Source organism: Amblyomma maculatum, chromosome 3 (genome assembly GCF_055883805.1).
Source record: "Amblyomma maculatum isolate TAMU_Amacu chromosome 3, ASM5588380v1, whole genome shotgun sequence".
Taxonomy (NCBI): domain Eukaryota; kingdom Metazoa; phylum Arthropoda; class Arachnida; order Ixodida; family Ixodidae; genus Amblyomma; species Amblyomma maculatum.
Genome location: NC_139346.1, coordinates 132,100,617 through 132,114,267, shown reverse-complemented (window position 1 = coordinate 132,114,267; position 13,651 = coordinate 132,100,617). Strand labels below are relative to the sequence as shown.

General features: G+C 43.4%; 1 protein-coding gene across 2 annotated transcripts in view; it reads left to right on the top strand.

Annotated features, from left to right (window-relative positions):
• Spt6 (transcription elongation factor Spt6) overlaps positions 1 to 13,651 on the top strand; it is a 77,106-nt gene that overhangs the window by 994 nt on the left and 62,461 nt on the right. For both annotated transcript variants that reach the window (XM_084598061.1, XM_084598060.1), the window contains exons 2-9: positions 2,680 to 2,801; positions 9,855 to 9,965; positions 10,046 to 10,119; positions 10,779 to 10,895; positions 11,001 to 11,082; positions 11,719 to 11,800; positions 11,937 to 12,036; positions 12,884 to 13,303. In XM_084598061.1, the coding sequence (XP_084454187.1) occupies positions 2,696 to 2,801; positions 9,855 to 9,965; positions 10,046 to 10,119; positions 10,779 to 10,895; positions 11,001 to 11,082; positions 11,719 to 11,800; positions 11,937 to 12,036; positions 12,884 to 13,303 (1,092 nt within the window). In that variant the 5' untranslated portion in view covers positions 2,680 to 2,695. The remainder of the gene's footprint in view (positions 1 to 2,679; positions 2,802 to 9,854; positions 9,966 to 10,045; positions 10,120 to 10,778; positions 10,896 to 11,000; positions 11,083 to 11,718; positions 11,801 to 11,936; positions 12,037 to 12,883; positions 13,304 to 13,651) is intronic.

The window sequence follows — 13,651 nt, the reverse complement described above, 5'->3', positions numbered from 1 at the left end:
TAATGTGCGCAGAAAAAGAAAGAAGCTAAGCATTTTTTTTCTCGAGTTGTCGCTCACTGACAACTGCAGTTCAGTTTTTTTGCACTGAGTCATCACATCTGTTATGTTTCCGAACCTAATGAGAATGTTGCTCTTGTTGAGACAGCGTTTGCTCATGATGCACTAAATTATACAGGATGCTTCACATATAACTGTGGTCATAGCTAACAGAGAAAATTGTTTGAACCAGCTCCGCATTGCTTGTACTTCGCTGAAGGCATTCAGTGGCAAAGGAACAGGGGCCACCAAGTGTCTGGGTCACTTTGGAACATTAAACCTCATAGATTAAACTAGCATTAGCAGGAGGTGAATAAAATGTGGAGGTAGGGCTGGTCTGGTAGTCACACTTTTTCCTCTTTATTTGATGCAATTACAGTTATTTGACTAGACTCCAGTCTTGTAAAACTTGCAAGGTTGTGTTTAGCATTGCCTATATCTTTCAAGCAATTGTTGAGCGAACAGCCAAAACACTGCAAATCACTGTTGACAGCATTCATGATTTGAAAAGTTGCTGAGCAGCAAAATTCAAATTATTTGTGTAAAGGAACTAGTAAAGGCATATCTTTGTGCAGATCACTGGTGAATCCAGTTTTGATTGTTAATTGGTTATGACATTTTCTATGTCTACTGCCTCAGCTTGGCAGAACAGTAGCCATCAGAGCGGTTCCATCCACGTGAAACAGTACAGATGAACAGCTGCAGCATTGAAGTCCCATCCAAACCTTGGTGACCCGCTTAATGTCCAAGGTAATAGGATTTATAAGATATTGGAAAGCTATATGGTGCACAAAGTTGTGTGCAATAGGAACAGAATTTGCATTATTAGCTCAACCTAACCATGCAGCCACAATAACAATGTGCACCTGTGACACAGCTTCAGAAATCTTTTTATTGGAATGGGAATGAAATGCTTATCAGGCTAGACATTAACGAAGACTAAAGTTATAGTTGGCATAGGCACAGGATGGGAAAAAGCAAAGTTTGAAGGAGGTTGAACAAAGATATTTTTTTTTTGTTGATACGCACACTTACATTCGCACATTGTTTGTGATAAGGATGTGCTGTTTTTGCTGTCAAGCATCTGCAATCTGTAATCAAGCAGTTTCTCAAATGCGCTAACTTCATTCCATAGCTTTTATGCAACTTCCGTTTAGTTCACAATAATGGAGTTGAATGTTTTCATGCGTCATTTTAATGGCATGCCACTGTGACCATAATCATCTCAAATCCACTCTATTCTTTGTAAATTTTATCCGGCTAGTTATTTGTTACCTTCAACCGCATTTATATTGTGTTACTTTGCCTTAGGTGGCTTACCTTTCTCAGTGGCTTTTCTCTTGGGCTGCTGTTGAAGCCTTAAATCCTGGCCTTAGTGGCTGCATTGTGATGGAAGTGAAGCCAAAAGCGTGTCCATGCTTTGTGAGGTGTTAGTGTAATTTAAAGAACATGGATCTTCATCACCAGCTTAACTACACTCACGTCGCAGCAAATGCCTCTCCCATATCCCTCCTATTAACCCAGTTCTGTCCCAGCTGCATCCATTTGGTCCCTGCAAACTTTCTAATCTCATCCGCCTACCTAACTTCCTGCCACCCCCTGCTACGATTTCCTTCCCTTAGAATCTAGTCTATCACCCTTAGAGTCCTCCAGTTATTTTTCCTTTACATTACACGACCTGCCTGTGCTCGTTTCTTCTTGATTTTTACTAACCCGTTTAGCCAGAGCAGGATTTGGCCACCCTGGTGTAGTAATCGGCCGCCACTTTCTATATGAAACTCCCATAACGGAATGTTATGGCATCAAAATTAATCGAGAACTCGTAACTATAGTGCCTGTCATGGTCATGCTATGACAGATATTGCATGCCCTGTTTAGGACCTTGTTTTCTTCCCTTCTGTCTGAATTGCACTGACTTCAATTTATCCTGTAAGCTGTAGTACATATGTGTGCAGTACTAATGTATTTGTAGAGCCCTAAATATTATGGTTAAAGAACTGTGCATAAACTACTGATCTGAGTTGGATGTTACTGTAGAGTGCTACAGCACTTTTTGTGTCTTTGCGGTATTTATTATAATGATGCTTGCAAAATATTGCCGCGTAGTGGTGACAAGGCCGTTGACACCAAATGAAGACACAGGCTTGATGGTACTGAAATGAACTCTTTATTGGGCTGACTTGCGCCCGTAAAAGAACTAAGACACTCGGCGGCGGCGATAACAACAAACGTGCTCGTCGATCGTCGAACAAAGAATGCCCGTCGCACTCGTCAGCGCAATTTAAAGACTGCTCATAACGATCTAGATAATGTCGCAACTGCTACAAGCACAAGCTGGAACATTGTAGAAAGATACACGAGTGGCCAGAATCTTCGAGACAGATCTCGGTGCATCTCGCGCTACAAAAAACTGATAAAGGTGCGTCTCGCGACATCAAGCATTAACAAACAAAGAATACAGAACTGATACGCGATCCAGAGTTAAAAAACAACAAATATAGTTTTCAAGGTTTTACGGCAATATAGTATTTTAGTAAAAGAATGGCTGCCAAATCTTTAAGGGAGCCTTAGTCCCTCTAGATGCAGTTCAACAAAACATTCTCTTTGTGCTCAGCTTCATCAGATGTATCTTGCTTTCAACAGATCCCATCTTCCGGCCATGGCGGACTTCCTGGAGAGCGAGGCCGAGGAGTCGGAGGATGAGGAGGTGACTGGGAAGCGACCGCTGGTGGATGATGACGAAGAGGAGGAGGAGGAGGAAGACGGTAGGTATTCAGGCCACAAGTGAGCACAGGTTTGCACAAGGATGCTAAACTGGCCGAGTTGATCACTTTGGAAATGTAGCACAAAGAAAACAAGGACGAAAGAAAAGACACACGAGTGCTTGTGTGCTTGTGTCTCTTCTTTTGTCCTTGTTTTCTTTGTGCTTTGTTTCCAAAATGCAAGCTCAGGCTTCATGGCATTTCGAACTTCGTTAAAGAAATCTTGGAAAGGTTGGAAGGAAATAGTTGCTATAAAAGCTGTGATTGCACAACAGGCACTTCTGTAGAGCCAACAAAGGCAAGTGCAAAATATGGAGCGCATTCAAGGATTCTACTTCGAAGCAAATAGAAGAAAATCTTATTGTTGCTACTTTGTATTAGGTAAGGCACTTGTGCCTGTGTGGTTCTAATGTATGTTTGGCAGAGCTCGAGCGGAGGAATTACAGTTCATCTTGGATATGTAGAACTTGAAGGGAAAAGGGGTCACAGCATTGTTCAAAATATTTAAGACATGACAAATTGGTTTCTTTGTAACACAAGAGCATGAATATGATGCACCGACACGTGGCACGCATCTTGCAAGTGACGTGCTGCTTGCATGCATACTGCTTGCTTGCTGCATGTCCCCTTAGGCCACTACTTCTCGGAGACTTGCGAGGAATACTCATGCGTATCTGTGTGCTGAGTGTTACTTTGAACTAGGAATTGAAAAGGGAGGCACATTTTTGCGTTCTGACATGGACGCTCGAGGCGCTTCAAAGGTCCGCCACAATCGCATCTCGTGCGGTGCAAGTGCTGTTGAAGTTGGGGTTTACACCAAAGCTACAGCAGGTGGCACTTTGGGAATGCCGTCGCCAATAACAAGGGGTCTAATTCAGTCACTGGTGCACTGTGAATGCCATAATACCTCAATTAAGATTTGGATACAGTAGATTTCTGCGCTACCTGCAGCAGCGAAGCAGGCCAAGTGAGAGCTGTCACAATCCTTCAGTTAGCTGTTTTCACTGCATGACGACCACTGCACTAAATTCCAGCTTCCCCGCATGACAGCAGTGTTTCATTGAAAACAAGGACATCAGAACAAAAGCCACTTTTAAGCGTACTTGACGTTCATCACGTCATGCAGTTTTATGGTGTCAATGCTTTGTGCAGGGGTCCAATGCCACGCAGCTCACCAGCTTCACGCATGAGAACTGATTGGGAAAGTATCATTGGGAGAAGCGACACTTTTAGAGCATGGCATGCAGTTAAATATATTGAGTGTTACGCTGAAGGGTAGCTCGATAAAGGTGAATAGCACTGCTATAATCGTGCTTAGAATTTTCAAGGGGCTACTCTAAGAGTTCAGTGTAAGCAGTAATTCAGTATACCCTGGTTCAATAATCTTGCATTAACTTATCAGTGGAAATGAATACCTCCTGTTGTACACAGATGCTTTTTTTAAGCTGCACCGTACTGTTTGAGTGCTCTAGACAAGTGTGAGCGACGCTGTACTCATCTATATCGTTGCATAGGCAGCGCAAGTTGAGCGCAGGAGTGTTTTCAGAAGCTGTACAAGGTAACACTGTTACCACATATACTGGGTATGCCAGATAACATGGATCTTAAGTATGAAGCAACTTCTATTGGTAACAAGGATGAAACCACGTGAAATGATTGAGTATTTGGAATTTCTACTAATTCATTTAATGTAGTTAACTTTTAGATGTGACTCAAAAACTTAATGATAGAAAATAAACATAGTCAAGGGGAAGCAAGAAAGCTTAATTTTCATTGTAGCAGCCTTATTGCAAAGCAGTTCCTGGATTCCAAGCAGTGTGTAAGATTTTTCTCGTGGCAGGAGCTTGTCGTTAACAGCCTTGGTTTGACCAACTTCACGCAAGTGCATTCACTACTGGCTTGTGTGGAATTTGGAGGGAGCATTAAGGACAGTGGTGTCTTTTTAATAATTTTTGCATATTGAGATTCTTACTGTTTCGTTCAACCTCCTAATTGCAACTTGCAGGCTTTCACACGTGTCTAAAAAGTAAATAATTCCACTAATTATTTGATTGGTGTAAAATAATGCTTGTGGCTGTTTTCTATGGGTGACTTCTAGCAACAGTAGTTCACTTTCACTGCCTCATCCAGAGCCAATTTTTTTCTCATAACATAGCTCAAGTTTGCCGCAACATTTCATGCGTCAAACATTTTCTGAAGCGATCCTTTGTCAGGGAGTTCATGCTAAGATGCTGTTGTGCGTGATCGTTGCGAGATGGTCAAGCACAGCCTTAATCTTTTTCATCTGTCTAATATTCATTTGTTTTCGCTATCCATCTTGTTTTTGTCGTCCTAGTGACCATATCGTTTCTGTCTTCCAAACTCCGAAGTAGCCCAACTATCCTTTTAAATTATGCACTCCTTTCCCTTAGGTAGGGGCATGTGTAAAGTGACCATCAGCCTAGTACATGAGATTCATTAACTGTGACATTTGAGGACCCGCAAGATTAATGCCGCATACTATTGCACTCGGTATGACTTGCAATTCACATTAGGAACCACAGACTGTTGCCATATTCTATAGAATATTCTATATTCTATACATTGCAGCCTAGCAGAGGGCCTAGTGCTGTGCACCATAGCACATTAATTTGCTATCAAGCATAAACCAGGATTAGATGATGATCTGTGTTGCAAGTCATACTGAGCTAAGTTTTGTGTGCTTACAGCAGTTAGATGTACATGATGCAAGCTAAGTGTGTGCTTTTGTCCTTGTGCTGCTTCCGTTGGATGAACAGGAGGTATGAAATCTCTTTGCTTCACCTTATTCTTGAAAAAAATGTTTGCACATTGGGGAGTAGCAGACCAGGGCTATCTTAATGCCAGCTGACTGCTCCATCTTTACTGTCACTAAATTACTTTCTCTCTCTCCCGTTTTGTTCCTGGTGCATTGATTCTACTCTTGCACTCAGTGGAGTAAACTTTAGTGAACTAGATTTGCTGCACCCTATTGGTGGTGATGGAAAAACTTTATCAGAGCCACTTAGGTGGCTTGGCAATTGATTCAAATCCATAGTATTGTGCCAGACTGCCCTGATATGGCCACTTTGGGCTTCTTTGCCTAGGCAGGATCGATACCTGCTGTTGCTATGCCCTTCTGATACCTCTTGATTTGGTTTCCATTGCCTGTGGTTCTCAAAGGACTTTACTGACTTATGCAAAGCACAGGGCATGTACCATCTTTTCAAAAATTTGTAACTGATGGCATCTTGTCCAAAGTGGTTTCAGGACCGGACTACAGTACTGCAGTTGCTGTCAGTGACTTGCTGTGAGATTAAGAAAGTGATGACTTTCACACTCTCTCTTCATTGTGACATGGCAGGATGTTATTTTTATAAAGCAGGACACATGGCTATAGTGCTCTAGAATATTGGGCAGTGTGACGACCGGCGCCGAAGAGCGGGCCGCTTTTGCGATGACAAGAACCGACTCCCGCGAGAGGGCGCGACGTGCAACAGGGGTGCCACGTTCGCCGCTCGGCGCGTAGCGGCCGCGGGATAGTGGGGGTACAGATGAGGGTTGCGGTTCTCTTTGGAGCGATTTTCAGACGGTACGCAATTAGTGTGATAATTAATAAAGAGGCTACTTATTCCAGGTGCTTAAACTGATTCCTGCCATTCTTTTACGTCTATCGGGAGACATCGTGCACGCTTGGGTAGTCCTTCGAAGCAGCGCGCGATGTTTGAATCGCTATCTGAAACTCTCAACATTTCTTCCTGCGGACAGTTACAAATCGCCCAGATGAGCAATTTGTACTTAATGTTTGCAATGAAGCATGGTGTTTTGCATTCGTAAATCCCGTAAGGGAATAAACGCTGCTGCCCAGCAGTGCTATTAACACGCGGAGAAAAACAGTGTACATGCGAATCAAAGCTTGTGCTTCGTAAGGCCTCTTTAGGAACACCTATTTTTTACAAACCTTATTATTTACGAACACCTGCTTACATTTTGCAGCTTGCGCTTATTAATACATAACAACGTTTATCTTAAATCGTCAGTAATCTGCAATATATCTCTTTAATCGGTGTTCTTTATGTGCCCTAATCACCGCTTATAGAAATTAATTATACAGTGTGCGAGCAAAACACATTTATTCACTACCGTACTAATTTAAAGCACTGTGGTATTTACCGGCAAAAAAAATAAACAAGGTATACGCGACTCGAGCATTTATTCTTTCTTCGTGATTAACAATTACGTATATCGTGGACATTTGTTTGCGTGCCACTAACCAAAGGGTGAACCAGCTGCTTAGATGAAAAAAAAGACAAAAAGTCAAGTACAGCTAGGGCATTACTTCAAATAAAATATGAAAAATTAAACCCGTCACATACGTAATACGTTCATATTGGGCACTTGACTGCGGACGCTTTACTGGCATCAAATGGTACAGAGCAAACAAACAAAAATAAAAGCACTGATAATTGCGCGTCGAATTGGCAGGTATGATGCAGTTCTTGGCGCGCACCGAGAGAAAGCGGAAAAATGCGAAAAAGATGACGAGCACCTAATACGCAAGCAATTAATATAATGCCGAAATCAAATGCGGGCATAATGCGTGTTTATTCTTTAAGTGTGTGGTATGAAATATCTTTCCAGTTGTGATGTATGGATGCGAGAGTTGGACTGTGGAAAAGGCTGACCGCCGAAGAATTGACGCGTTTGAATTGTGGTGCTGGCGAAGACTCTTAAGAGTTCCTTGGACTGCCAGAAGATCAAATCAGTCGATATTGTCGACCATAAACCCTGACTGCTCATTGGAGGGTCAAATTCTGAAGTTAAAGCTCAGCTACTTTGGTCATCTGATGAGAAGAGAGGAGTCGCTGGAGAAAGATTTGATGTTGGGAAAGGTTGAGGGTCGCCGGAGAAGGGGTAGGCAGCGAACGCGATGGTTAGATGGCATTCTCGAGGCATTGCAGATGAAGCTATGTGATGTTAAGATGATAGTGAGAGACCGGAAAGCGTGGCGTGACATGGTCCATAGGGTCACGAAGAGTCGGACACGACTGAACGCCTGAACTGAACTGAACTGAACTGATGAAATATGAGTAATCGACTGGATATACTTCCAACTACTGCTTACCGGACTATAAATAATCGGGCTACTTGCCGCGGGTGCTCTTTGCAGTACTAACCAGACTATAATTGTTAACAAGGTTAATATTACACGTGAAATACTTCCAAGGAAATTTAATTATTTTCCCTTTGGGAACTCTTGTCGTGATTCGCTTACTTCGCAAAGAGCGAAGCCGTAAAAACACATCAAATTTCATTGCTTCAAGTGGGAGCTTTTCTGGTGCTCCAAGTAGGTGAACTTTTTGAACCTTCACATTTTACAGGAAGTTTGAAAAATCTGAAGTGCAAAGCAGTCGAAAAGGACCGTGCACCCGAGCCAAATTTTTGAGTAAATTGCGACCTAGCTCCGAACCTATGGCGCTATTTTTGTTCGTGGTGAGAAACCGTGCCGACCTCACAACACCTCTTTCGCAGAAGGATGATCTAGCGGAAGCGAATTAAGCGTACCCTATAACCTTCGCGTCCTCTATTTTCCGTCATTTCTTTTTCAAAGCTATTCTTTTTTTTTTTTTGTATGTATACAAAAAACAGGACTAGAGCGATCTTCTGGAGGCAATGACTTGCTTATTACCGGTGGCTTGCGCACCCTAGAATGGAAACATTTTCTGGAACAATTAGGTCATTGTTAAACTATAACGCATTGAGATTAAATGTTTTAAGTATAGCGCACATCTCTGGGTATTTATAAAGCTACCTGTTACAACAATGTTTCAACTTATGGAGAGAAAAGAAAATGGTGTGTTCTTAGATTAGTGTACAGTTTCACAAATTGTTGTCTCTTAAATTTCGACGCTTATATCTTTATACGCGTTCGATTGCAGCCTGTTTGTGCACTGCTTTCCTCTTCCCGGGCCTTCATTTGGTTCTTATGCTCGGTTGTTTCCTCTCTTTTTATTGTTTTTAATATATCTCCATTTTTCTTCCTCTTTAGCTGCCTGCTTTCTTCGCCGTGCGTTTGCCGTGCCGCATGAAAATTCTGAACCTTTATTCACATTCGCGGTCGCTCTTTTCACGGCGCTGCATGCCTTCCACCAACCCCTTTCTCCCTCCCTGGTAGGCGACACGTTTCTTTTTATTTTCCTGTGAAACCTTTACCTCCCACTTCTTCCACCTTTCCTGACCCACTGTGTTCCGTTATTCAGTAGACAGTTGGCGTGGTGTCGTTCGTTTTTCATGTCCTTACTTTACTATATCTCTACCTCCATGCGGAGTAGTCCACATTTAATTCATATCCAAGTGAAGGCTGACTTCTCTTGTGGCTTCAGTGACGTACTGTAGTCGGCATAGTTGGCGTGAAAAACAACGGAATATACCAATTTGGACTGTTTTGATAATGGGGTTACTGTGACCAGTTTTAGTCAGCGCTCGAACCCACGTGTTGTATGTTTCACTTCTTCATACATCCTGCCTCCACACAGCCCTCTTTTCAAAATGACTACATTTCTGGACGTGAATTAGGTGCTTTAGGAATGCTAAAGCAAGCTGTACGGCGAGTGAAGCGTGCTGTGCAAGTCGTACGCCAGCCCTCTCCAAGCTGTTTTCTTCGGAGCCAACTCCTGTCATGTTACTTCCCCGAGGTGTTGCCGACGGCCAAAATGGAAAATAAATTAGGTGATTGCTAACAGTACTGAGCACCGTTAACCGGCATATTTGTAAAATCTAGTCGCGAACAGCTCGAGACGACGCACAAGCAAACAAGAACGTACAGTCCGCACGGTATCCGCCCCGCCGCACAGCGCGCATACGCGGGCGCCCGGACGGCTGACACACCAGTTGCTGGTGGCGCCCTCTGCGCTGCGGCGCCTCCGTCATCGCAAAAGCGGCCCCCTGCTCCCATGCATTGCGCGGCGCGGTCGACACACTGCCCAATCTTCTAGAGCACTATAACATGACGCCATTTTGTGCATTTTACACAAAACAATAATTGGTGCACTTTTTCAGATGATGAGCGGTTAAGGGAAGAAATGAAAGATCTTATCAATGATGAAGAGGAAGAGGTTGAAGAAGACTCGGATGAAGATGTAGGGGGCAAAAAGAAACGGCGGCATCACGGTTTGTACTAGTGCCATTGTGATTAGTATGGTATTTTTGTATTTTTCTGGGGCACACTGACCACCTGCCTGGTTTTTCAGATGACTTTGACGACAATCTAGAAGATGAAGATTACGACCTCATTGAAGAAAATTTAGGAGTCAAAGTTCAGAGGGTAAGTCTGAACACAGATATTCCTTCTTTTAATATCTGCGGGATTTTCTCGATTTGATTTGTATTCCATTAACGCACGTAGCCTGTCACCATTGACCTGTCTCCTCCTAGGGACAGGTCAATAACTTTCACTTCATGAGCTCCAAGGGCAAAAAAAAAAAGGTGAATTTGTGCACTATTGGCCAAGCGTCATGAACATTGCATGTGCACAGCTAAATTGTGCAAGCTCTGCCGTAGGCAGAAGGTGGTGTGCTATCTTTATGCACGCTGATAAAGAAAGCCCTGGAGACAAAGAAATGCCACTGTCTGAGGAATGTGGTTAATGGCCTTTTGAACTTGGCCTTTGACTACTCCAAGTCTCAGTGCTGTTAATGCCATCGCACTGTGGTCTCATGCTACTTTCTGACATATAATGCACAGCCACGAATGCACAGCAGTGCTTTAGTGAATTCTCAGAGTTTTTAGTTGATCACATGTTTTATGATTGTATAATTTAGGTGTTAGCATGCCCAAACACTCACCTTGTGCTTTGGCGTTCATTTGTGTGTACTGTGAGAAGCCGTGAAGTGGTATGTCTCGAGCACGTGTGACATCTGTCTTGGTGCCCAGTCTTTGGCAGCGTTTTCACTCTGTCACTCTGCGTTGTCTGTCTCCTTTCAGAAAAAGAAGTTCAAGCGTGTGAGGAGGATAGAGGATGAGGAAAGTGACAATGAAGAGAGTAAGGACAGCACCAATCGTGATGCCATCGCCAATGAGCTGTTCGAAGGATCTGATGCTGTGAGTAACAAGAAAGGGCCCCCGGAATCGGGGCTGGAGATTGGGCGGTATTCTTTCCCTGTGGGGCTACTGGTGTTACTACAATAGCAAATGTGTATATTTCAGGAAGCAGCTGCTGAGCAAGAAGAAGAAAGAGGAGAGGGCGAGGAGGAAGAGAGAGAAGGTTCCGGCTCTGAGCTTGAATCTGGTATGACGTACGACATTTTCTAAGGAGGTTTCAGCAAAATTACAGGCCTTCCAGGCAACTGCTGACCTCCGCTGCTTGTACCATTGTGGATCATTTAGGTGAGGAGGCATGATGCGTGGCTTACTTAGCTACAGTCATGTTTGTGCCTCGAAAGCTGGCAAGGTGTCCCCGTGCTCTTGTTTATTCAGAGGTCAGGAGCTGAATTGCTTTGAAGCGTTTTGGATAGATGCTTAAATCGGCTTATTTTTCTTAGGAGGCTTTAACACTTACTTTTACTTCGCCCAGTTTCCTGCCAGTTCTTATTATGCCTTGAATTAAATGTGTGAGACACTGTCTGTAAAAGTAACCTCTCAAAAGAAAGCTGATAAGATGCATTGTGAATAGAATACAACGGCATAAGAAAACGAGAACAAAAATACGACAGGACAGACGCTGTTCATTTGTGTTCTTGTCTTGGTTTTCTTGTGCAGTTGTATTCCATTTACGATGTCTGTTCACCGACTAGTTCAGACTAATGTCTTGCTGTTTCATGTTTGCATTTTGCAAACATACAAGGCTCGTTTTTGACAGTCTTGTCTCTCGCTTCCTTACCTCTGATTAGAAACTAAGGTTTCACAATTGCTTTCTCTTTGCTAGATCCTGACGATTTCATTGTTGACGATGATGGTCAGCCCATCACAAAAGGCAAGAAAAAGAGGCACATCAAGTACACTGACCAGTGAGTAGTAGTGCCTGCCTCATTTCTGTGTCTATGCTAGGCAACCATTTCAGAAGAGCATGTTTTGCCGTTTGCTGCTGGACTTTGATTGCTTGGAGTGAAATCTGTCGCTGACACAGATTCGTGCCTATTCCAGAGCTCTGCAGGAGGCCCAGGATATTTTCGGTGTTGATTTTGACTTCGAGGAGTTCTCCAAGTACCAGGATGATTACGACGAGGATATGGAAGAGGAGGAAGTGAGTGTCTGCCATTTTATGGTGACCTTATTTTTGGTTTGCTAGCATGTAATGACCATTACTTCTACATGCCATATGCAGTATGCAATTATGGGCATGACTACATTTCACTGTCTTTCATGCATACCGCTGCTGCCTTTCCTAAGGCTTGCGGATATATATTTATTTCTATGTGTGTGTTTTGTATGAGGCACAGAAACTCTTGTCAGTCATCCAAGACTCCCCTTGAATAAAAATATTCCTTGTGCAGCTGTTCATACTGTTTTTAGAAAATGTGACATGTTTTTTTTCAACTCTGTGTGCACTCTTTTTTTTTTCTTTTTTTTTTAAAGCTTGTATAGTAATTGTACTGCCATCCTCACCATCATGTGGTCTGGGAGCAAAACCAGTAAAGGAAGCCAAGCAAAGTTCTTGAGTTTGGTTGCTTTTGCCGCTGGCCTATGCAAGGCTGAAAACAACTTCCTGGTAGTATTGCCATGTGGTGATTTAACTGTTAGGAAAAATTAGATTATTAGCACACCGACAAGAAGCCAAGTCTATTATTATTATTTTTTTTTTAAGCAAGCACCTTTAGGCAGTGCCTTTTGGTTATCAGGGTTGTTTCCAAATAGGACATAGCCTGTAGGGAGCAGCAGACAGGCAACTGTGTATACTCTTAACATGCCAGGATTGTGGCGTGCAGTTCAAGTCTCATGGCCTGCTGCTTATGTCTATTGACCTGCTTTGTTTTTGGGCAAGCTTTGATAAGACGAAGTGTAGCTCTGCCAGGTCGTGTACTGCATTTTTTTTCCTTATTGGCTGCAGAATAGATCGATGATGCAAATCTACTTTTTCTCTTTTTCTGCAGTATGAAGATGAAGAAGAGGAAGGAGAGTCGCGCCCTCGTCCCAAAAAGACGTCGCGTAAACGTCAGACCAAGAAAAGCATCTTTGAGGTGTACGAACCTGTTGAGCTGGAGCGAGGTCACTTCACCGACAGGGATAACGAGATTCGGTCGACTGACATACCGGAACGGTTTCAGCTGCGAATGGTGCCGGTTACTTCGGCGCCTGAAGAAGAAATTGCATGCGAGGCAGATTGGATCTACAAGCAGGCGTTTGGCAACCCTACCATCTCAGTGCAGACGCCTGCAGAGGAGGGCACCAAGGGATCGTCTACTGCCTCCGACCTGGCAGGCCGACATCAGCCTCCTGCAGGACGCAAAAGTGTCAGCGCAATATCCAAGATTGCTGAGGCACTCAAGTTTATGAGGAATCAGCTTTTTGAGGTGCAGCCTCCTTTTCCCCACCCCCTCTTTTTTTTCCCAAATGGATAGCTATAGCTATTAGAAAGATTTAGTTTAGCGGGCTTTACGGCGATTGTGTGATTAGCGAAATAGCGGGTTGGAAATGCACATGCGCTGAACGCTAACAGCAAAATAGCGCTAGCGCATACACGCAATTTTGAGAAGTTAGTGCGTGTCTTTTGCGCATTTAGTGTGAAAACATGGCGGCATCCTTAGATCGGGCAGTCATCCACTTCAGTCGAACAAGGAGTCGTTGCAGTTCCGGTTGGCATGTTTATGGGCAACTACTGGTATTGTCGTTTTTTGCTTTCACTAATCATGCTTCGATGA